General features: G+C 42.8%; 1 protein-coding gene across 1 annotated transcript in view; it reads left to right on the forward strand.

Annotated features, from left to right (window-relative positions):
- zranb3 (zinc finger, RAN-binding domain containing 3) overlaps positions 1-22,201 on the forward strand; it is a 70,066-nt gene that overhangs the window by 27,918 nt on the left and 19,947 nt on the right. Inside the window, 7 exon segments of the mRNA XM_041032806.1 lie at positions 3,755-3,996; positions 4,519-4,585; positions 8,918-9,020; positions 10,578-10,581; positions 12,474-12,578; positions 14,838-14,980; positions 19,629-19,769. Coding sequence (XP_040888740.1) covers positions 3,755-3,996; positions 4,519-4,585; positions 8,918-9,020; positions 10,578-10,581; positions 12,474-12,578; positions 14,838-14,980; positions 19,629-19,769 — 805 coding nt within the window.

Below are 22,201 nucleotides of genomic sequence, written 5' to 3' on the forward strand. Positions count from 1 at the left end.
CTGAAAAAAATTACAAAAAGGCATGAAAGTGAAGGATGTTGTGTATCCAGACTTTTTGTTTGCTTTGTCCAGCACATACTATCTTTCTATTTGAGAGTTCTCTGCTCTTTATGTTCATAGACGTTTAGAATTGCTTTTATGCCAAGAATTAGCTGAGAAGATTGATACCACTCTCGTGTCTGTGCGCTAATTCTGAAGCCAGAGTTGGAGCTGGAGCACTTACCTTAGCTTATAGCTTAGCATAAACAGGAAGCAGTGGGGAATAGTCAGCCTAGCTCTCTCCAAATTTCAAAAATTCACCTTCCAACGCATCTAGGCCTTGATAATTGACATTATTAATTAAGGAAGCAGCCAAGGTTTTGATACAAGATGCAAAACGAGCATGAATTAGTCAATGAGGATGGTTAGTTTGACAAGGAACATGTATACAGTGCTCTAAATGTTACTTGTTGAAAGATTTTACATTAATATCTTGTTTATGACACATTCAGTTTCTCAGCTGTCTGTAAAAACACAGTTTGACACTGCATTAATGACTCTTAGGTGTCTTTATGCTAATAGAGGACCTATATTTAGTGTAACACTGGCTTGGCTGAAGGTTTGTTTGCTGCTCGGTCCATTGGAAGTGAGGATGGCGCACTTAAAACACACAGTTCAAACAACCAGCACCTCAGCTTTTGAGCAGCACAAAAACACACCCACACACACACACACTTTTTATTCACCCCCCATTTCATGCTCAGCTGCAGCAGATGCTTGATAACTATTCAGCAATCACACTCTCTTCTTTGTCACAAGCGCCACTCTGCATTCACAGCAGCAGGCTGTGTCAGCTCACTAGACGGGGAATTTAACAACCTGCTAAATTTGTAAATGACAGACTGTGCTGAAAAATAACAACTGTATTTATGGAGATATCTCTCAACTTGGCACCGTAGTCCTCAGCTTGTGGAAATGTAAGAAAATAATCAGTTCAGAGCCTATAGTATGACGTGAGACATGTTAGAACTTTAAGATAAACATTTTCTCACAACAAATACAATGCTGTGACACGGTGTCACAAGTTCTGTCACTGGCATAGACATGGTGCAGAGATTCACAGAATACCGGCACATGACACAAGGACATCAGGGATTCATATTCAAGTAAGGGAACAGAAGAAGAAGTATCCCAGGCATTTGGCTTCCGCTGTCGGTGGATTTGAGCAGCATGGCAAAAATACAACAAGCCAGCAGCTGTAGACAAAGACCAGTCAGCACGCAGAAGGATATTGGTCTGTTGTACCATGAGGCATTTGTACCAGAAGGAAATATACCAGAATGTAACAGAATGAGATGCATGAAATAAGAAAGAAAAGAAAGATAGCACACTGTTTAATCCGCTCTGCGCACTTTTGCTTCTGTGTTTTCACCTTTCGAAAGGCAAGACACAATCCTCCGGAACCCCTTATATCGCGTATAGGTCTTTGTCATGTTGTCACTTTGCCACTTTGTCATGTTGAAAAATCCAAAGCTTGACAGGCCTGCCATGAGTTGCTTCTCTTGCTAAGCCATAATTGGACAATTGCCTTTTTCAGTGCAGGGATTTAGGGATTGGTACATAGTGAAAGCCAGTGTTTTAAAATTTCCAAGAAAACAGCTTTTCATTAATTGGATACAAACTGAATTAGTCTTAATCAAATTGTCATGGATTGTTACCTCGTTATGTGACAGGGTTTGGCATCTCAGGTGGGTTTGTCTGAACCCATCAGTTGATTTAGCCCCAGTAAACAACCAGACAGCTTGTGTTCAGCCGTGTTCAGGGGTGTTGAGTTCCTGTGTTTGCAGCTTTTTCAGGCTGAGAGCGTGGGCATGATTCACTCCTTCAGCTCTTTCACCAGTAGACCAGCAATTTGTCTCTCAGCACCTACTGTGAGAGATGTATACAGGGAGAGGGCAATTTGGTTATCTCCTGGCTCTCTACACCTCTCAGCTAGCACTCTATCCCTGTCCTGATTTTTAACATTTAACAACAAAGTCCAGTTGAGTCTTTAACTGTTTGATTTCATAGATCATCTGAGAACCCAGTGCTTTCTTTTTCTTTGATACTTGTGCTGCAGCTGTGCGACTCCCTGCAGACTGCAAAAAAAGCTTTTCCTGTTTTATTCAGCCATTGGAGTGTGCTAAGTTTTTATGTGAATCCTCATAAGCTCATGCCGTTGGCTCACGCACAGGATCACATGCCTTTTGATTGCGTTTGTGCGCAGTACTATGCTTGTGTGTCTGGATTCAAGACTCAGTTTTGGAATCTTATCAAGCCACTACAGACATAATGGGGACCTGATTGGAGGGAAAACAAGGGGGTTGACTGGTAAAGTCGAGGCACGGCCCTCTAGGATTTCCCCGTTAACATCTTCCTCGGGGGGGGGCAGCTTAACACAAATTGAGCCGTCTCTCTGCGGTCTCGCTCAGCTTGTTAGCGAAGGGGGGCAGCGGTGGGGCCAGGAGCCCGGAGACTCAGATGACATTTGAGGAAGCCGACTAGAGGCTGGCCTTTTGAAGAAACGAGCCACAAAGAGGCAGGATCACTAATTAGCCCTCTGCGTCCCAAAGTCTCACAACTTACTGTCTTGTTAGATTTCGCACCTCAAGTTCAACAAATAATGCAAAAGCATATGATTTATATTTAACTAGGAAAGTAGGGAAAGGAAATGGTATAGTACTTTTCTTTAAGAAGTTCTACGCAACAGTCAGTACATATTGAATGTGAGATCTCCATCTGCCTGTCAAATAGGCTTTGATACCTGAACTATCAAACACTCAGTCTTTGAGTGTCATTGCCTCAGAGCATGACTTGAAAGCACAATTTGAAATAATTCGAAGTCAGTGAATGGCGATGGCCTAATCCCTGCATTCATTAACATTTTTGTGGCTTAGATTTCTGCTTGACCTTCAGAGAATTACAGCATTCTGCGTGAATGAAAAAAAAAAAATCACAGGAACGGTTTGAGAGCGGTACTGCAGAACAAGCTCGATAACCGGTCTACAAGGTGCCGTAAGCTGACTCTTTAAAGCAAGCTCTGCGATTGGCAGTCTGCCATTATCAGCTGTTTGAATACCACCCAGGTGCACAGATGCAGCAATCGCTGACACTTATTTTGTTTAGATTTGATTGCACACGATGCAGCCGTGCAATTAACAAAACAATGTGACACGAGCATAATTCATTCTCCCAGCACATTATATTGGCTGTTTGATCTGAGAGCTGGTGAAAGGCAGAGGGGGGGTGGTGGTGGTGGGCAGGTGTTCCATCTGCAGCTCTCTGCTTCACTCCTGACATGCTGCTGAGCAAGGATCTAAAGACTACAATGTCCCCAGCAGTGTACGCCTTCAGTATGCAGCACTCAGCCAGTAGATAATATGATCATTTAAAAACATACCTCAGACAAAATGCTTCATGTGCACTGTAAATGCTTCCTTTTTAAAATCCGTCCTCCCAAACAGACTTGGGTGTGTTTACATATTCCACACAGTCACATCCTCTAAAATTGTCAGTGAAGGACTTATGATAGCTAATGACATCACTAATGAGCCATATTGAGTTTTACTTTCATGTCAGCAGTCATTTTGTCACACTGTCACACTCTTTAGATGATGGATATCTCGCTCGGGAATGAAACTCTTCAAAGTCTGATTACACTCTGCAACTCGGCCAATAAAGTAATCTTCATCTTTCTCTTCCTCCCTCCCCTCTCCCTCTTTCTGTGCTGGCTCAGAGCGACCCAGGCCTCAGCAAACCCCCTCAACATCGAGAGACCTGGTGTGCATCGCCATCTCCAGTTCCGACAGCAGGGAGCCAGAGCTTAGCCTGGGAAAAGCCCAGCCTCTGAAACCGCGCAAAGGCAAACAGATCGACGGAGAGGAGAAGAAGAAGGGGGACAAGCGGCAGCTCAAAGGCAAACAGATCGACGGAGAGGAGAAGAAGAAGGGGGACAAGCGGCAGCTCAAAGGCAAACAGATTGACGGAGAGGAGAAGAAGAAGGGGGACAAGCGGCGGCTCAAAGGCAACACAGGAAGTGGGGAATGCAGTACTCATGTGAGTCATCACAGACACCAGTAGATAACCACTGTTTAATTTGTCCAGAAAAAGGACGTCACTTAGTCAACATATAACGTCATCACTGAATTCATCACTAACACAAAAATGAAAGTTCTTGCATCATTGTTTAAGTTAAGACACAGATTTCTAAGGAATTTTATCAGTGTGACAGAGGAAACTAAAATTGTTTCTAAAATGTAAATCTCCACCAACTTTTGGACTTACACTAAACAGAAACTGTTTGCATTGTGCAGCCCAACGTGTCTCTGCCACAATATCCTCAGACGCAGCGTGTTGTCTCTCTCTGTGTCTCCCTCTGTCTCCTCCTCGTCCTCTCATCTAACTAAAACCTACAGTACAAGCGGCAGCTCAAAGGCAAACAGATCAACGGAAAGGAGCAGAAGCAGAAGAAGGGGGAAAAGCGGCGGCTCAAAGGCAAACAATCAGCGAGAGCGAGTTGACAACGTCGCTGGCCACGGCACCTGCCTCCCCCCTGACCACACACAGGGTAATCCCACCTGCAATCTTCTCCTTTTCATATCTAGGGAAATTGGCTGGTGCTGCATTGTCACCTGCCCATATAATGCTGTTTAATATCATCACTTCAAACCAATAAGGGACTATATTTCATTCCATATGGGGCTAGACATTATTATTCTTACTATTATTAGTAAGAATCTAGTTGGGGATATTGCCTATTTCTGCACTCAGGAAGCTACAGGAGATATTGAGTAAAACCTCCCTAATCTCCAAAGTGCAGCTTGTTGAAACAAGTGACCTCCTTGGAGTACCAAAGTACACACAAGGTTAGAGGTTTGATCACTGTCCGGCAGGTAACTGATGAGCCTCTGACCAGCTGTTTTTAATAAAGTTGGCTGGGGTCTAATTACATAAAAGGCTCAAGTTCCCTCCCTAAACCAACTTGATTTTTGAAACACGACCTGTTTTCCCCGTCCACTCTGGTTATATGTGTTCATGTCTGCATGTCTCTGAGGGACGTGAAGAAACAAATTCCCAATTACACAGTGTGTAATATTGCAAATTAAGACCTCTGTGTTCAAGTACTTGTGTCTCAAAGGGATACACAAAGCAATAAATTGCGCTAATTACAAAGAACTAATTACACTGTGTGCAATATGAAGAGCTCTAAAAAAAATTGCCAGACTTGCAGAGTCTAAGAAAAGCCTGTGACCTGGGTGTTGCCTCTCAAAGTGCGCAGACATTTCAGTCAGAGTTATTGAAGGATGAAACTGAGCTGATAGCAGTTACTTAACATAGGAATGAATATTGCCCAAGCCAGTTAGGATTTAACAGGCAAGCCATCAACCCCTATTACCCGTTAACATCCTAAGATCAGTGTGCAAGAGCTTGACAGATTCCTCTCCTTTCATAGCCACACACACACACAACTTAGACACACGTTGACATCTATTAGTGCCCAGAGATTGTCAAGTCTTTAATTTCGCGTCTCTGTAGCTACATGTGCCCCCTAACGGTCTCGGATTAAATCCCAGTGCAGCCTCCCCTGCAGTGCCTTCTGCATTCTGGGCCTCCTCACTCTCAGGTGAAGAAAAAAAGTACCAAAGGTGAATGAAAGGCCTGTTTTCTTTTTCAGAGAGCGCCTCAGTTTAGACCGACTCTAGGGGAGAGGTAAAAGCTTCACTGTCGATCTGAAATGGCAGCACTAAAGACACACTGCTGGATGCCAGCTTGGCCCCTACGTCCCCTTAAGACATGAGCTTCTCTCTGGAGACAACTAATATCTGTCTCTCTCTCTCTTTCTCTATATCTAGTACACCTAGCTATCTAGCTAGGTATCTGTTTGTCTCTCTGTCTATATTTCTGTTGTCCATTTATCAGTTTGTCTATTTTTCTGTCATCTGTCAACCTGTCTAGCTGTCTGTATTGTCTACTTCACTAACCCTAGCTAGCTGTCTCTCTCTGTCTGTCCCGTTGGTGCTTCGTCAGTTTGTTAGATACACGCCGCTGCCAGTCTGTCTCCTGCAGTGTGGGTTTAATACGAAACACAGCAATTGTCCAATAAAAGTGACCTATGGGGTCAGGAGCGGTGCCTAATAATTTTCCTCTACCTGCCCGTGGTTTTAGAAGGCAAACCGCAGAGCTGTCGGCCGCCCCCACCTCTTGATTGCTCTGAGATTACTTTCCTCACAGCACAGACAGGCAATCACTCCTCCTCCACCTCCCTGTCTCTCTCTCCCTCTCTCTCCTTACTGTCTGTCGCTCTATCTGCATGACCCAAACATTGGATGCACATGTGTTTTGGATGTTAGTGGCAGATGTTTCAGCAGCATCAGCTGCACCGAATGTCTTCTTACTTGAACAGCACATTTAGATTTTTTTTTTTTTTCATATCTTTTGTTTCGATCCTGCAGAAGATGACTCAGTCCAATTAGGCGTTGTTTTCTTTCTCTCGCAGTAAAATAACAGATAAATCCCTTGGGGTGTTCTGAAGGCACTGTTCATACTGTGTAAGTGACAGTCTAATAAGACGGCTTTGTAAGATGAATTGCCCCCATCGTATAAATGGCCCACTTAATGCAGCTGGCGCGTTCCGCCACTGCAAACAGAAGAAAAGAAAAGGGGTTGGGGGGGTAGCTGCTTACAACAAATATAGGCTGCACATTGCAGAGCTGCTAGGTTGCTTCATTACAGATGTAGAAGGACAGATAGATGGGATTTTGTGAAGAGCTAGTGTCCTAAAAATGTTTTGGTTCAGGTTTACTTTTACTTTTGGCCGGTCGCCTCTGTATTTTCACGAAGTGCTGGCCTATACCAGCAGAAGCCAGGGTGAGATCAGAACAGCGTGTACCAGATCCAGGAAAATTACACCTTTAAGAATGGCAAACATAAAAATGAAAGATATGGACAGAGTACGGGAAAGGTCAAGGAGAGGAAATTACTTATCAGGATGATCTCACCTTGAAACAAAAAAGAAAAAGTTTTCAGATCAAATTGCAGCACAAATATTAGACAAATCAGGGGTGGAAGCTACGTCAGAAAGAAGAGGACGTTTCAGTGAACAGCCAGTGTTGAGTTTGAGGATATAACAATGACAAAAAGTGGAATTTTTGGTCTATGAAAACTGTTTGTGTTAAAAAGACAAACTCAGTGCAGTGGTATGACATGACTCTGTTGACTGATTATAATGAATCACAATTTTAAAATATTTAGCTCAGTTGGTAGGCTGACAGCTTTCAAGGCATGATGGGATGGAAATCTTTGTTCCAGTGTGTTCTCCTGTCACTCAGCCCTCTCAGTGTTTCAGCACCAAAGCTGATTTGTCCCCTCAGCCGCCAGAGACCTGGTCCAGGTGCATGGCAGCGCTTGTTCGATGGAAACACTCTTGTCACAGACATCAGGCTGTGTCGGTATTTTCCCCCATTAGCAAGCCAAATGGACACACACACACAGACAAGGCAGACAACTGGCCACGGGAAGTGATTTAAAGCAAGTATCATCAGAGTGTTATAGGTCATTGTCTAAATGAAGCGTGGTCGAGCAGCGGCGGTCTCATTTCCACCGCCTGACCTTTTCTCGCTAGATGCTGGCAGGATGAGCAAGCTACATAGCTGACATTAATGACCTGCTCCCTCTTTTCTCTTTCTCTGTTTCTCTCCTTCTGTGACTGTCACTCTGTTACTCTCTCTCTCTCTCTCTCTTTCACTTTCTAGCGGCGTTTCCATCCTGTTTTTCAGCAAATTCTTGACTGAACTTGTGAAAAATAAATTGGGAGGTTTCTGCTTCCTATGTACCTTCCTATGTACCTGCACAGCATTACACATCAAACATTAAAGGAACAGTTCTGGGCAATCTGGGCAATATGCTCACTTTCTTTATTCAAGAGTAAGATTAGAGGATTGACATCAACCTCATGTCTGTGTGGTAAGGACAGAGGTGGATTTAAGATGTAATTAGCCCAGCTTAAAATAAAGACTGGTGCTCATGGGTACACAGTTAACCTTGTGCTGTCCAAAGTAATGAAAAAAAAAAACTACTCTAAAGTTGACTAATTAACTCAGTAATTAGTGAACTCAGTGAAAATAATACCAGCATGTAAAACAAAATAAATTTTGCAGTGAAATCAGTTTTTTTACCCTCAGTGAAGTAGTTTTTAGTTAATTGTGTTTTCAGTCTGAAAAACTGAACTCAACACCTGTGTGTTAGACCGGTTATCAGATTTGAGGGGCAGGTGTTTAGATTATGGCACGATTTGCTGCTGTTATAAAGAGAGAGGGGGGGGGTAGCCACAAACACAGGAGAGGAGAAGCCACATGCAGAACCCCAAGACAGACTAATGCTTGAATTAAAAAACTGAGGACAAGTCCAGGAGGAAATGAATCATACAGCCACTTTTATCACTCAGTGTTGAGCAGAAACAAAGCATGATCCTGCAAATGCATGGCTTATTTTTATTTTTTATTTTTTACCTCTTATTCAGAAACTTAAGTAAAGACTAGTAACCAGCATGTGTTGTGACTGTCCAATCAGGTCTAATTTTGGGAGACTTCCTGTCTTTATTCGAAGCTCCTGTCTCCTCACCTGACATGGATGCTGAGCTTTTTTTTTTTTTTAATATGTTGTTGCTATAAAGAAGCTTTCTAAGAATCTTCCCTGTACTTTAAGTGCACTATCTCGCTCTTCTTTTGTATTATTTCTTGGTTATTTTATTTTATTTCTTATTTCTTATTTTATTGTATTATTTAAACCTTAAGCTTGACTCTGGGGAGGGATGCACAAGAATGCCAATGCACATGTACTGCAGTTTATCTGTGCAAATGGCAAATAAAACTCTATTCTATTCTATTCTCTCTCCCTGCAGACTGCAGAGCTGCGGTGTCTTCTGCTGCTGATGCTAATGACGGTGATGAGAACAATAATGAAGATGACGCCAGCACCACCCATCCTGTCTACCCAGGCCTGCAGTTCTGACTTGATCTTTGCTAAGCACAGGCATTAAACTTTATGTTCAAATCTTCATTTTTTCTGACATTGGATGTCCTCTGCATCACTCTGGCAGCAGCGATTTAATTTGTCACTATGGCACAGTATTCAAAACATACTGTTACTGAATAACCCTGATGCTTGATACTAAACCTGATTTACTCCTTACTATTGCCAGAGCAACAGGAACCTGTCTGAGTCATTTCAGAGGTTTTTTTTTTTTTTCTTCCTCTGAGACTGATCGAGGCTGTGTGGTGAGAGGGGAGAGAAAACCTCTTCAAATCCATTCATTTTCTTTCTTTCAATAAAAATTGAAAAGTTTAAGAATTACCTACAGATGACCTCATTCTCATTCAAAACGGTGCCACAGACTGACAGTCATGCCTCTGCACCTCTCCGACCATTATTTTTTTCATTCGCTCCACTGTATCAGCCCTCTGTTCCACCACCTCTGGTCTCGTTCTGCCGCAAACTCCACAACCTGTCACCCACCCACTTTTTTATCAGTGGCCGCCCCTAGTTTGCCTCCTCTTAGCATATTTTCCTCACTAGAGGTCAATGATGCCACAGAGTCTCTCAGCTCTACACAAAGCTTGTGTCTGGATAGCCTGTGTTTTCTATCCACCAAACCATCTCGCTCTAACCTGCCTCACCTGTGGCTGAATGATACCATCCGAAAAGCTGCAGAAAGCTCGAGACCACTGAGGGGATACGTGCTACTCATAAATTCACAGATATCCTCTGACAGATGAGCTTCGGTTGATTCCTTTTGAAAGAACTGGCCGAGAGATAGCGACAAAGTCACTGAGCCAGAAAAGGAAACAGAGACAGTTTACCTCAAACTACCAGTCAGGTTACACTTCAAACAAACTGCAGGCTGTCACCGACAGGGAGCTTTTGTCTGAAGACTTATTTCATTCACGTAATCAAGTAAAATGTCCTTTCAGGCGCTTTTGTCATTGAACTTCCTGAACACTGAGCTTCCTGCTCCCCAGCAGACCAAGACAAACCATAGTTTAACCCCAGTCTGACTCTGATTACACTCCTGTGCTTTCTTGGCACTCCTCTTGAGTGCCACTTGCCAACAGACCTCTGTATTGATCGGATTGTGATACTTAACGCCCCTTTTGTTTCATTCATGAGGGATCAGATTCCTTCCCCGCTAACGCAGATAAGAGACAAGAAGGTTTTACATAGAGAGAAGACCAAAGCACTGAACTGAATCACCAATGGAATATTACCCTGATGGCAATAGACAAGTGTCGTGCACGCGTGGCTGAGACGATAAGCCGTGGAGATAAATGTCCCCCGCTGTCGTTTAAATGATAAACTGGAGGAATTCTGGCTGGAAAGCCGTCACATTGGGATAATCCTGGACCAGGCGTTGAATTCACACAGGGGGCCGCTCAGTGCACAATCAGAGGAAGATTTGTCACCGGGGATTGAATGAGAAATATTGAGAGTATTAGGAATTTTATGTCCATTTTCTACACATCAAATAGTTGTTTTATTCAAGGATTCGGTGTCCCTGCTCTCAGGCAGGTGGGTGGTTTGTTTCATGTCAAGACAAGGAGTAGCAGATGGGTGGGGCTTACCAAGTCAGGGTGATTCACACACACATTATACTCTGTCTATACACAGTAAACTGCACACACAGAAAACAATTTATTTTGGTTGTTATTACTAAAAAAAATAACATCTTATACCTATAAAAATTCTTATTTAGACATGAGACTCATTAGACTACGAGTTTAAGTCATATTTTTGAGAGGACTGTGGAATGAAACCTCATATTTAAATGTATATATTTGTTACAGATGAGCTTGTTAGTGGGGAGCGTAGGATGCCTCTTTTCAGTCACACCTAGCAGAGCTCTAATCCTGCTCCATGCTGTTACAGCACAGCTCGCTCCACCGTTCCCCTGACTCTCCATGATATTTATTTTACCATAATCCAAATAAACACGTGGGCCTCTGTGCGCTGAGGATACAGCACGGGAAAAAAAAAAAAACTTTCTAATGTTGATTTGTATCTCCAAATCCATGTGTCGGCTGCCAGCAGGTATTAACCTTTAGACTTTATCCTTTCCCCTGTCTCCTGTCTGTCCTCTCCGTCCACCATTTCCATGCCTGAAGTGGCTCTGACAGCTGAAATCCACATTCTGGCTTTTATCTAAATTCACTGGTCAGCTTCTTTCTTGTGAAATGCTCCTGATGTCTGGCACAATCACTGTGGTTTGAGTGAAGCTAACGCTGAGGGTAAGAGGCTTCTCACGGTTCAAATTGGCAGGAGTTAGCACTAATGAAACAGTAATAACTGGGAAAATGTTGGTTATTGTAGTTATTTTCTCACAGTGATTATGCAGTTACCTCCAAGCCCCGGCAGCATGATTACCTCTAATAACACTAAGGTACATTCTTGTGGGTATATTCAGATTTTTATACTCTTAATAATTCCTCATTATTTTACATGTGTCCTGTGAAAAGAGAAGCATTATTTTCAGAGTCATGTACATATATTAGAATAATGGGAAGAAAACAAGAGACATTACTAATAAGCTCCTTGGTTACCACAAGAATTACCATGGCAACCAGTAAAGAGTCAAGTGTGACCAGATTACAGAACTTGAATGTAATTATGTTCACGTTCTGCAAATTAGACGTTGAAGATATGACGAAGATACCTGTACCTTATATATTGAAGCATAATTTATATACTGTGAAACTGGTTATTTAATGGCCGTGTAGTTATATGTAGCACGGTGGAAACTAACGTGAGTTCAGTAAATAGGGGAATGTCCCTTGTACTTTCTCATGGTCCTGTTTGACTCAGGTAACATTTATTTGGTGGCATCAGGAAGGTTTGTTTGCAATCAATCCCTCCTCCTCGGTCTGTATCTAAGCGACATAACCACAGTATTACCCTGACATTTATTCTTGTCAGGCAAGTGAAACAATAACTCTGCAGTGTCGTCATTCACTGAGAAGGACAGGGAGCGAGTAAACGTGCGTGGTTGTATTTTCTGTTTGCTTTGATTACACCAGTGAGTCAGCAGCAAAATCCCACGTCTCACCAACTGTTTGGAAAACATGAGGAGCCAGGCAGGAACCTCCAAAGAACCATGAAGGGACTGTGTGTAGTGTGCTGTTGACACCACATACTGGAGCATAACACTGCTTCAGAGAAACTAGAGTGTGTTTTATGGGTGTTCCTCTGTACCTTAGCATGAGACTGAGGGTGTTTCAGTTTCTTACAAAATGTTTTTTTCAAAAGTAAGACGCACAATTATGTAAACACTTTATTTGATCAAAAGGGGCAAATATGCTCCGGTAACAGTGATGGTGGTGTTAGTAGCAATAGTAGTAGTAATAATAGTAGGAACAAATCTTTCTGCTTAAGGCTGTCTTCTTCGTCTCTGTCTCCTCCTGCGTTAGGATGGTACTCCGCTGAACTTGAGCTTCATCCCTCTGGACATCAAACTAAGCAGCTGGGACGACCTGCCCCAGGCCTTCAGCCGGCACCAGGAAAATCGAACACAGGTCTGCCCTTCCCGCCAGGCTCTGTGTGTGTCTGTGTGTGTGTGTGTCTCTTGCATATGTTTTGATATTCATGAATGTGTGTGGGTGTTGATGTGGATTGGTTTGTTTACTCAGGGGAGATGTTCCCAGTTAATGTGTCATTACTGTAAAAGCGCCTTAAAGGGGAATTCCACTGGATTTGACTTTTAGGTTGTAAAATGTGCCAATATTTTCCTCTTTGATTGATTAGAAAGACAAGAAAAAAACAACCATATGACTCTACACGATTTCCAGGATGGTATAAAATTCTGCATATATTAATGAATGCAGCTGAAAGTGTTTCACTGTTCCCATAGGTTGCTTTAAGGACGACCTTAGATAATTAAGTTTGATATCCCAGGCAATAGAGCTGTTTCCCCAATTCCACCGATGAGACGATGGGGTTATTAAACCTAAGAGATATGTGTGTGTCACTACCAGGAGAATCTAATGACACCACTGATCATGAGGAGGAAGGTGAGCGGCTCAGCATCAGGGTCCTGACGGATAGGTGCAGTGTGGACGCCCACTTCCACCACTGCAGAGCCTGGTGGTGGGGTGGGGGGGTGTGATGGAGAGAGGAGAAAAGAGAGGGGGCGGTTTGGGGGGGTTTGGGCAGCCGAGAAGAACAGCAAAAGAGAAAGTGCCGTTTTATGAGGGTCGTTAAAGGAGACGGCTCATCACCTCAAACGACCCCACACGCCAACCGGCTAATATTAAATCCTGCAATCTGCCGTGGCAGTAATAGAGCCGCTGACAGACGCCCCACCTGTCACGCTGTTTATGTCGGTTTGTAAAACGCAGGCGTGAGTTGCATCCATGCTCTGACCCATCATTTATGCCCTGTTACACCCCAATTGTCCATCAAAATCAATACTGAGCAAGCGGTTTAATGTGGGCAGCAACACGCCTTGGACACGGTGGCAGTGGCGTGGAAACTGAACTCACTCAGTATAACCAAGGAGACCAATGACGTCTCGTTCAGTCATTATAATCGAGATTCCATAGAATAGTTTTTTGGACAACAATGGAGAGTAGGATGAGTTCATTGCTGGTTTTTGCCTTGTCATGGAATCTGTCGGCAATAACGTAACATATCTACCAGGGGTGGGCAATACAGCCTCAAAATTACATCACGATATTTCAAATTTATTGCGGTATTATTGTGGACGGTATGATATGGCACACCCCTCATATCTAACTTCATCCTTTAAGAGTTAAGGGCAAGATTAACATACAACTTTGTCCAGCTTCACTTTGATGAATCAGAGCCCCCCAGTTACCACCCACACAGTGTCTGATACTCACCTATTAACCCCTCTGACCTCTGAGAGGCTGGAAGTGGGAAACACCATCCCACTCTCCTCCTCAGTCACGACTTTTGACATCTGATTCTGCTCCTTGGCTTTCATATAGCAGGTGACGGCCTCATGAAGCTGTAACCATCTCAGGAAGGGAGCAGAGTCATGACATTACATCCTGGCTGCAGCGCTTTGACTCCTGATCTCCCCTCCACCTTACTTTATGTTGTTGCTTGACCCAAATGCAACAATCATATCAGTCAGTCACTCAATCAATCAATGATATTGGGATCCTGAAATTGTCAGGATGTCTCTTTTTCCACTTCTCTTATGTTTGACCTGATTTTAGATACGTGCTGTTGTTTAACATTTGCTTTTAATGACAACTAAGTTGAATATTTCTGTCAAAAATATACATGATTCAGCTGCGAAGACATCAACAAAGCAAGCCTGGCTGTTATAACAGCTTTGAAAGCAGTGTATAATATAATGCATACTGAGTTTTATCTTCACAGAAATAATCTTTTTGTGAGAGAGAGTATCATCCATGGAAAAAATAACACTCCTCAAGTGTAATATACGTAGGTAAATTGCCCATTAGGCCTTGGTGCTCGGTGTGTTATTTGTTATTTTGCCAGAGGATTTTCTTTGAATCCTTAACTTGGCTGAAAGCATATAGAGCTCTCTCTTGGTTTGATGGGTTTTGTTCAGCTATCTGGAAAACTGTCTCCTTGTGCGTATCAGTGTGTATGTGAGCCCGGCAAGTTTAGATTGTTTGTTTTCAGCTCAAGTGTATTTTCAGAATTGAAGAAATGTTTTGCTTTTAAAGCGTCTCCAGTGTCCAAACTATCAATTTGTGCTGAAGATGAAGGCTCCAGTGGTTTTTTTTGGTTTCAGCTTGAAATTGAATATGAAGTGAGATGTCGTGTCAACCCCGCAGGTGCTGAGGTTCGTACAGGAGTGGAGCAGCCTGGCAGCCATGAAGAAGAAACTGCTCCGACGCAGCGGCCTCCTCTTCCACAGCCCCGCTCTCGGCTTGCAACAGCTGGCCACCGCCCAGCACCCTCACTTGAGCACCAAGAGGTCAGATTCCAGCTGGAAATATGTTCTTGAAGGAAATGCGTTAGTTTGACTTTCAAAAACTTTGCTGGGAATAAACATTCTGGTACCACAAACTACCGTTTGCTAAACCCCTCCTCAGAACAGTGTCACTCCTCCACTCTGGTCAAATGTCTTCTCCTTTAAGATGACAAGGAAGAAATAATTTGACCTATTCCCCCACTGTGCCAGTTAGTGTAAATTTTAAAATGCTGGAAACAGTGAGATTAATTAGTTCCCAACATTATGTCAGAATTCAAGAAGCGACGTGTGAGATTTCACAGAGGAATGAGTGGATTTGTAAATACTAACTGCCCCAGGCGTCATGGATGCTGAATAGTATCTGTGTGTGTGTGGGTGTATCAAAGGGTGTCAGCTGAGGCATAAGAGAGGATGGGATGAGCTTCTGTGTATGTGCACGTGTGTTTTTTTTTGACAAACAAGCATTGTTGCTGGCACACTAATTACAGCTGGCGTGGATAGAGGAAGGGAGAGTTTGCCAATTACAGAGTAGACTCGTGTGTGTGTTTGTGTGTGTGTGTGTGTGAGAGAGAGAGAGAGAGTGTTTCTCAACTGGGGAACGTGTTTGGGTGCATGAACCTAATCAAGGTGTGAGTAGGAGGCAATTGGCCCGGCTTGATTTGATACCTGTTTGATTTATTCACTAATCAGAACCAATCAAGCTCCAGCTTCTGCTCAGCGGGGCGATCACGGCTCGCTTTCACAGCACTGAGACGGCTCAGTTTTCAGCTACTTCAAACTTAATGCACTTTGCCTGGGTTTCCAACACTATGGATATTTTCGTCGTAAGCCACTCGTGGTGATTTTTTAGAAGAGTTAAGAGGATTTTAATCCGGTTTGCATCCTGCCTAAGCATGCTTCATTGCTAGAATTACAGCAAACACTGACAACAAATGGTTTATAATGTGGCTTCTGTAATGTGCAATTGTTCATGTATGTACTAATTTTCTACATTTTGCTAAGCAACACATGTAAGAAGCAGCGGTTAGTAAGATTCAGTTAACAATTGAATGTGTTAATTGACTGTTGTTAATTAACACACTGAACTGTCAGCAAAGGTTTATTATCACATAGATGCAGTCTGCACATCCCCCATGTATTTATAGCTGATGACTAACTCAACATTAGTTTTACAAAATAACACTGAAAAAGTAAAGTCAAAATTATTTTAATGGAGAAAGTGGAGAAGAATACTTTAAACCAAGACATTCATCGTATACAAAATTAATGAAATCTATTATTTGCCCACACTAACAAAAAGAAAAGTCAGAAAACTGAAGGAACAGATGCCAAGATATTCTGATTTTTTTGTCCCTAGAATGAATCACAAAAAAAAAAAACCTGGATCCTTCACTTCCCATTATGCAATTTGATAGCGTCTTCCTCCCTGATAAATGTCCACATCTTTCAGACTCCACACGCCCAGTTTGGAACACAGGCTTTCCGTTGTAAATTTAAAATCTCAAGCCAAAACTGAGAGAAGACAGGGTTATTTTCTCATAGTTGGCAAAGCTCCTCCAGACCCACAGAGGACGTTTTCACAGGCTGAGCCGTATTCCTTATGATGAGTAAACTGAACTTCATGTAGAAAATGGGTGGGGTGTCCTTTGAAAATGATTATTTATTTATCAGAGCCCATTTTTGATACTATAACACATAGACAGATTTTATGTACCATTTCAGACCATTGCAGTACATGTAATTCCCACTAAATAAAAGCTGGGAATTTCTTACATCCCACATTTAATAGACTGTTGTTGTACAAGCTCTGTCTTACAGAGGCCAGTGTAGGAGAGCAGCAATCAATCAAAGCAGTTTCAGCTGGGCCAGACTGGAGCAGCAGCTTGTTAGTTTGATTTCACACAGCTGAGCAAGGTCTGGACCCGGTGCTGAACCACAGGCTGGCCTGGGCGGAGCCCGGCTGCTGTCTGCAGCTCTGTGGGGTCTGCAGGTACCCCGTCAGCAACCCGCCGCCAGCACAGGCGCTTCAACAGCACTCCTGCGTCTGTGCATCAAAAGGCTACCAGCAGAAAAGCATGTCCGGATAATCCAGTACAAATCATGTTGGCTGCTGTAACCTCCGCTGCTTCTGTGACTTACTGTAACTGTCCAAACTATTGAAAGTTATTTTAAATAAGGAAAAATATGCTTATTCACTTATATCACCAGCAGCCAAGCAGTTAAGCAGCAAGCAGAGACGTATGTGTTTCTGTATTGTGCATGTGTTTGCACAATATCAGGAACAAAGGGTCCCTCTTGTATAGACATTGCTCCTTAGTCCAAGTGACAGAAAATTCCACAGAGTAACTTTAATACATATTTAGCATTTTTATTGGACTAAATGATTTTTTTCCCTGGTACCACGAGATATTGCTCATTTACCTTGTGTTCAAAAACATTTAAAAAGTGATTCTTCTTTTATATGTGTCTTAAATTATACACAGTTTTTCCCAGAAGGATGAACCTGGCTGGTTTCCCCGGATACTGGGGCAACACTGGAGTGGTTCGGATCATGACAGAAAATGTACTGCATTAGGAAGGAGCAGCAGTCACCTTAGTGTACAGAATTACTGTCCAAGCTCCTACATGCTGCATAAAAACATGCAAACACACACACACACATCCACACTCTCCCAGAAGCACAGTTGGACTCCTGTTTAGTGTAAGGTATCTCGTTTCATGCAGCCTCTGTGCTGGGACTGTTTGAAGCAAAGGAAGCTCTTGTGTTTGATGGAGACTTACCTTCTTCCTCATCTCCCCTCAGCTTCCACAGAAACTTCTCCTCTTTGATGTGTCTCCCTCCTTCACTTTTTGCCTCCTGTCATCCATCTTTCCTTTATTTTTTTTTTTCCTCCTTCTACCTCCTTTCCATATCCCTCCCAAAGAAAGTATTCTGTCCAGATGGAGGTGTTGGAAATGCATAAAAATGTCACTGCATAGCCTGCAGGGCCTTTCCGAAGCACTAAAAGCAGAGTTTAAAAGTGGCACTACCTTCCTCTTTAAATAGCAAGGTGTTCCATGGAGGCTAGTATTTCATTAGTAATCAGGAAATCAGCACAATCAAGACAGAAACGCATCATGTAACCATTCAAGTAAGAATTAAATAACATTCATGTTCACAATTCATCTTGTATTAAATGACTACAATAAGCCTTTGATAGTCCATTCAGTGAATGAATGTTTCATCTAAACATATATGGGTTTTTTTTCTTGTGCATTTTGATCAACGTGCCATCAACAACCTTTCAGGAAGATGACATGAAGACAAAAGACTAAATAACTCATTCTACAAATAGCAGCAGGCACTTTTCGGCTGTCTTTTACTGTGTAGTAAATGTTTCTTCTTAGTTAAATGGTTTTACCTTTATTTCTCTACATGTCTTGTAGCTCTAGGAACCGATCCAGATATTGATTTTATTTCAAAGGTGGCAGAGCGACTGGTTGTCTGCCAGCCATAAAGTTTCAGCAAACTAAGTTCAAGAATTGACACAGCTGTCAGAACAAATGTTTGGAAAATATAGCATTAATTATCGATCGACACGACAATTAGCGAACAGTTTCATCACCTGAGTTGATTGTCTGTGAAGCAGCCACAGCGCGCAATGATTTCCTCCTGTCTCTCCGTCCATTTTTTCCCCCTCCCTCAGCCTCTGGTTTTTAAAACCTTTCTTTAGTTCCTGCTCTTCTCCTGCTTCACTACAGGTATCTGTGTCCTGTGTGTACAAGCAGCAGTTAGTTGGGTTGCTGTACTGATTGTCATAAATCTAATTCATTTCTCTCTCTGCAGGACTGATGTTTAGCAGCTATGTCTGACCTCTGACCTCCCTGTAGAGGAGGAAAGGAAAAGGATAATTTCTCTATGGGGACCGTTAGTTTGTTACATCATTCCTCCTTGGAAAGCCTAAATGTTACCTGGGGATATTTGGTTATTGGTTTTCTTTCAAGACCACCAAGTATTTTCTTCCATCCATCCCCAAGCTCCTCCCCTGCATTCCATGTCAGCTCTGACATCCGGGGGTCATTTTAATCCTGCCCAGATTGACACGTAGTGTTTAGTGCAATTTTCAACTTGCACACCTAGCATCTGTATTACAAGGACCATAAAAAGCAGTGGCGGAGTAGATGGATTAGATTAGATGATTGACGATGCCTGTGGGGAAATTAGATTGCTGCAGCAGCAATAGTAATGGGATTCAGCAGGGGATGAGGACAAACAGAATATAAGCACACAAACAGAATAGAAAATAAGCAATGAAAGGAAGAATTTCTGCATTTAAGCACAGATTGGTGCCAAGAAAAATATAAAAGTGCATCTGGCACAGCACTGAGGCCATTTGTAGAGTTTTGGCAGTTCTGTGGGCGATGGTGTGTGTTACAGGGATGTGGGTGAGTCCCAGGATTACTGCAGTCCCGAAAAGATTACCACCAGGCTTTAGCAACATTAAATTTCCTATCTTACCTTGTACTAACGCCATCAAGAAAAAGTTTATGAATCCATCTCCTTGCAACTACTCCCCCATGCTCTCCATGTGAATCAGCTCTCTTCATCGTGCTTATATAACATCTACAAATCCTCCATCCCCTCACAGCCCTGTTTATCTTGTTTTCACAGGTACCTCAGTAGAGACGATGTAGCCAAGGCCTCCCTGAGAAAGGCACAGCAGGAGGGGGGCAGCGTCCGACTGGTCACCAAAGAAAACTTTTTCACCAAAAGCAGTTCGGCCTCTGCACAAACACCACCTTCTTCAGAGAGGTAGGTGAAAGGGGGCAGCGTGGGTGGATGTTTCAGGGCAGGAAAGGTTAAACTGTCCTCAGGTCTTTAAAAGTCCAGAGTAATATCTGTCAAAGTTTCACACAGCTGAACTGATACGCATAAAATCTTTCAATTTAAATTCAGCTGTATTCTGTACAAACAGGATTTTTAACAGTAAATCATGCCCAGCCTTGTTTTCGGGTTTCAAAGACCATGAGGTTTCATGGTCTGAGCAGGAAGGTAGGCTGTCTCATCACGTGGCCTCCTCTCTGGGATTCGGTGTATTTTCATTTCCCTTCCCTCAGCTGTCTCCATGCAGATCTGACTGTGCCTTGTAGGAAACGCACAAAGGCCCACTCAGTGTGTTTGTACAGTAAATATAGACCATAATACAATCACTGGGTGAGATGCAACGGCCAGCTCGGCCCGTCGGGGTGGTAGGTATCGCTATGGAAACCTGCAACAAACAACGCACACTCTCACACACATGTACACACATACTGTGTACACAGAGTACATGTAATTTGCGTGATAGGCAGGGGCTGGGTGTTTGAAAATTCTCAGTGCTCCTGCTGATTGAAGAAGTAGGGTTAGGGTTTCAGTACTGTTTATAAAATATCCTTACTTTGGGAAATATGGACGCCCTTCTCTTGCAGGTGTGTGTGTCCATGTCTGGTGCAGTCGCCTCTCTGTCCACGGGAAGCCACAAATTAAAATGTAGAAAATAGACTCTGCCTCCTGATCAGCAGTGAGTGAGCACTCCACGCACTGACAGGTGGACTTAGCGGTGTCAGATCTTTTTTTGTCCCCTCGACCGCCTTTGGTTTCCTTTGGTATAAAGCATCAGAGCTGAGGCACGGTGGTAAACATTAGCAGGCTGTGTGCCGTTTGCTGAAGGCATGTTGCGTGATTTCTGGGGTTTGAAGTATGAGTTTTCAGAGAGTTACCTCATGCTGCGAAGTAGAGCTGCCAGCACGCTCACTTGCTTTGTGCATGTATGAATTTAAATGACTTTGAAGCTACATGTAAAGGACATACATTAATTAATTTTAACAAAGATAGAGTCTTGAATATGTTTTGATTTCTCTGACTTGATTGTGGAGTTCTGGTTAATGCATTCGACATTCACAGTCCCCAGCAAACCATGTATTTCTGGGTAAATTTTTTTTTTGCCCAAGTACATGCCCATGTTTTCACCATTCTCAGTTTGGGCACACCAGTAAAAAGTCTATTTCGGTCTCTCTTTCATCCACTAGACGTTGCTGGCACAGCATTTGTCTCTTGGTACTTCCAATTTTTGGTATCTTCTCAACTTTGAAGCGGCAAGGTTCCTTTTTTTAGAGGGTTTTCTTCTCCATTTCAATGATTAAATCTCCCTCTGTAGCGCTCTGTCTCTCTGGCTCTTTGTTCCTCTCTCTGTCTGTCTGAATTGTAAACCATGGGGAAAGAGAATTTAGTCCATCTGTCCCCTCCAACGTGGCTCTAGCACCCTGCTGTGAAAACATGGCAAATGCCCAAACTTGCTGTCCTCTGCCAAAAGGACGGGCATGCACATACACATTCTTGAAATGTTCTGAATCCCCATCATGTATGTACACATTTCACACACACACACACAGCCATATGTCTCTCAGCTCTGCATCTGCAGCACATAAAGCAAGCATTGCTATTTTTTTATTGGGTGAATAGATATTGAATTGTGTTTGCTGTTCTTGTGATGTTGAAAGAACTGAGCTTTACATTGAATCTGGACGGAAAGTTCAGTAAAAACTATATCATATATAGGTCATATAAATAACAGATTGCACACATAGATGGAATAAATGTGTTTAGCAGCATTTTATGTACTACACCTTATCTTAGTTCTGAATAGTGCCAAGTCTTAGACCTAAAGTGTCGACATGTACACCGACCTGTAGTAAATTCTCAAATAACCAGGCCTTTATTTGGCTTATATTAGATGCAGGCTTTTTTTTTTTCCACTTTAATGGTTCTCAAACATCTTGCCAAACAACTGCAGCTGAAAATTAGCCAGCTGGCTAATAATAAGCTGCCTACTCCAGCAGTTTATAACTGCACTTGCATGAAGTAAGGGGAATTGCAAGAGACATATTAGATCAGTCAAAATCGAAGGTAGCCTGACTTGCATCGTATTCATAAACACTGCGTCCTTCATTTCCCATCATGCAACTCACTAGTATCCTCATATAAACCCTTCCTGCCCGTTAAAGGTCTTCATCTTTTAAACATCATGCCTCCAGTCTGTAACAGATTTTCTATGAACTATTTAAAGCCTGAGGCCTAACTCACGATGACCCCGATCATCAGGGTTATTTTCCCCAGACCTGACAAAGCTCCTCCTGCGCCACAGAAGACGTGACACACAGTTTGTGTGTTTGTCGTGACAAGTAAAACTGAACTTAACGAGTTAA

The sequence above is a fragment of the Toxotes jaculatrix genome, chromosome 24, assembly GCF_017976425.1.
Source record: "Toxotes jaculatrix isolate fToxJac2 chromosome 24, fToxJac2.pri, whole genome shotgun sequence".
Lineage (NCBI taxonomy): Eukaryota > Metazoa > Chordata > Actinopteri > Toxotidae > Toxotes > Toxotes jaculatrix.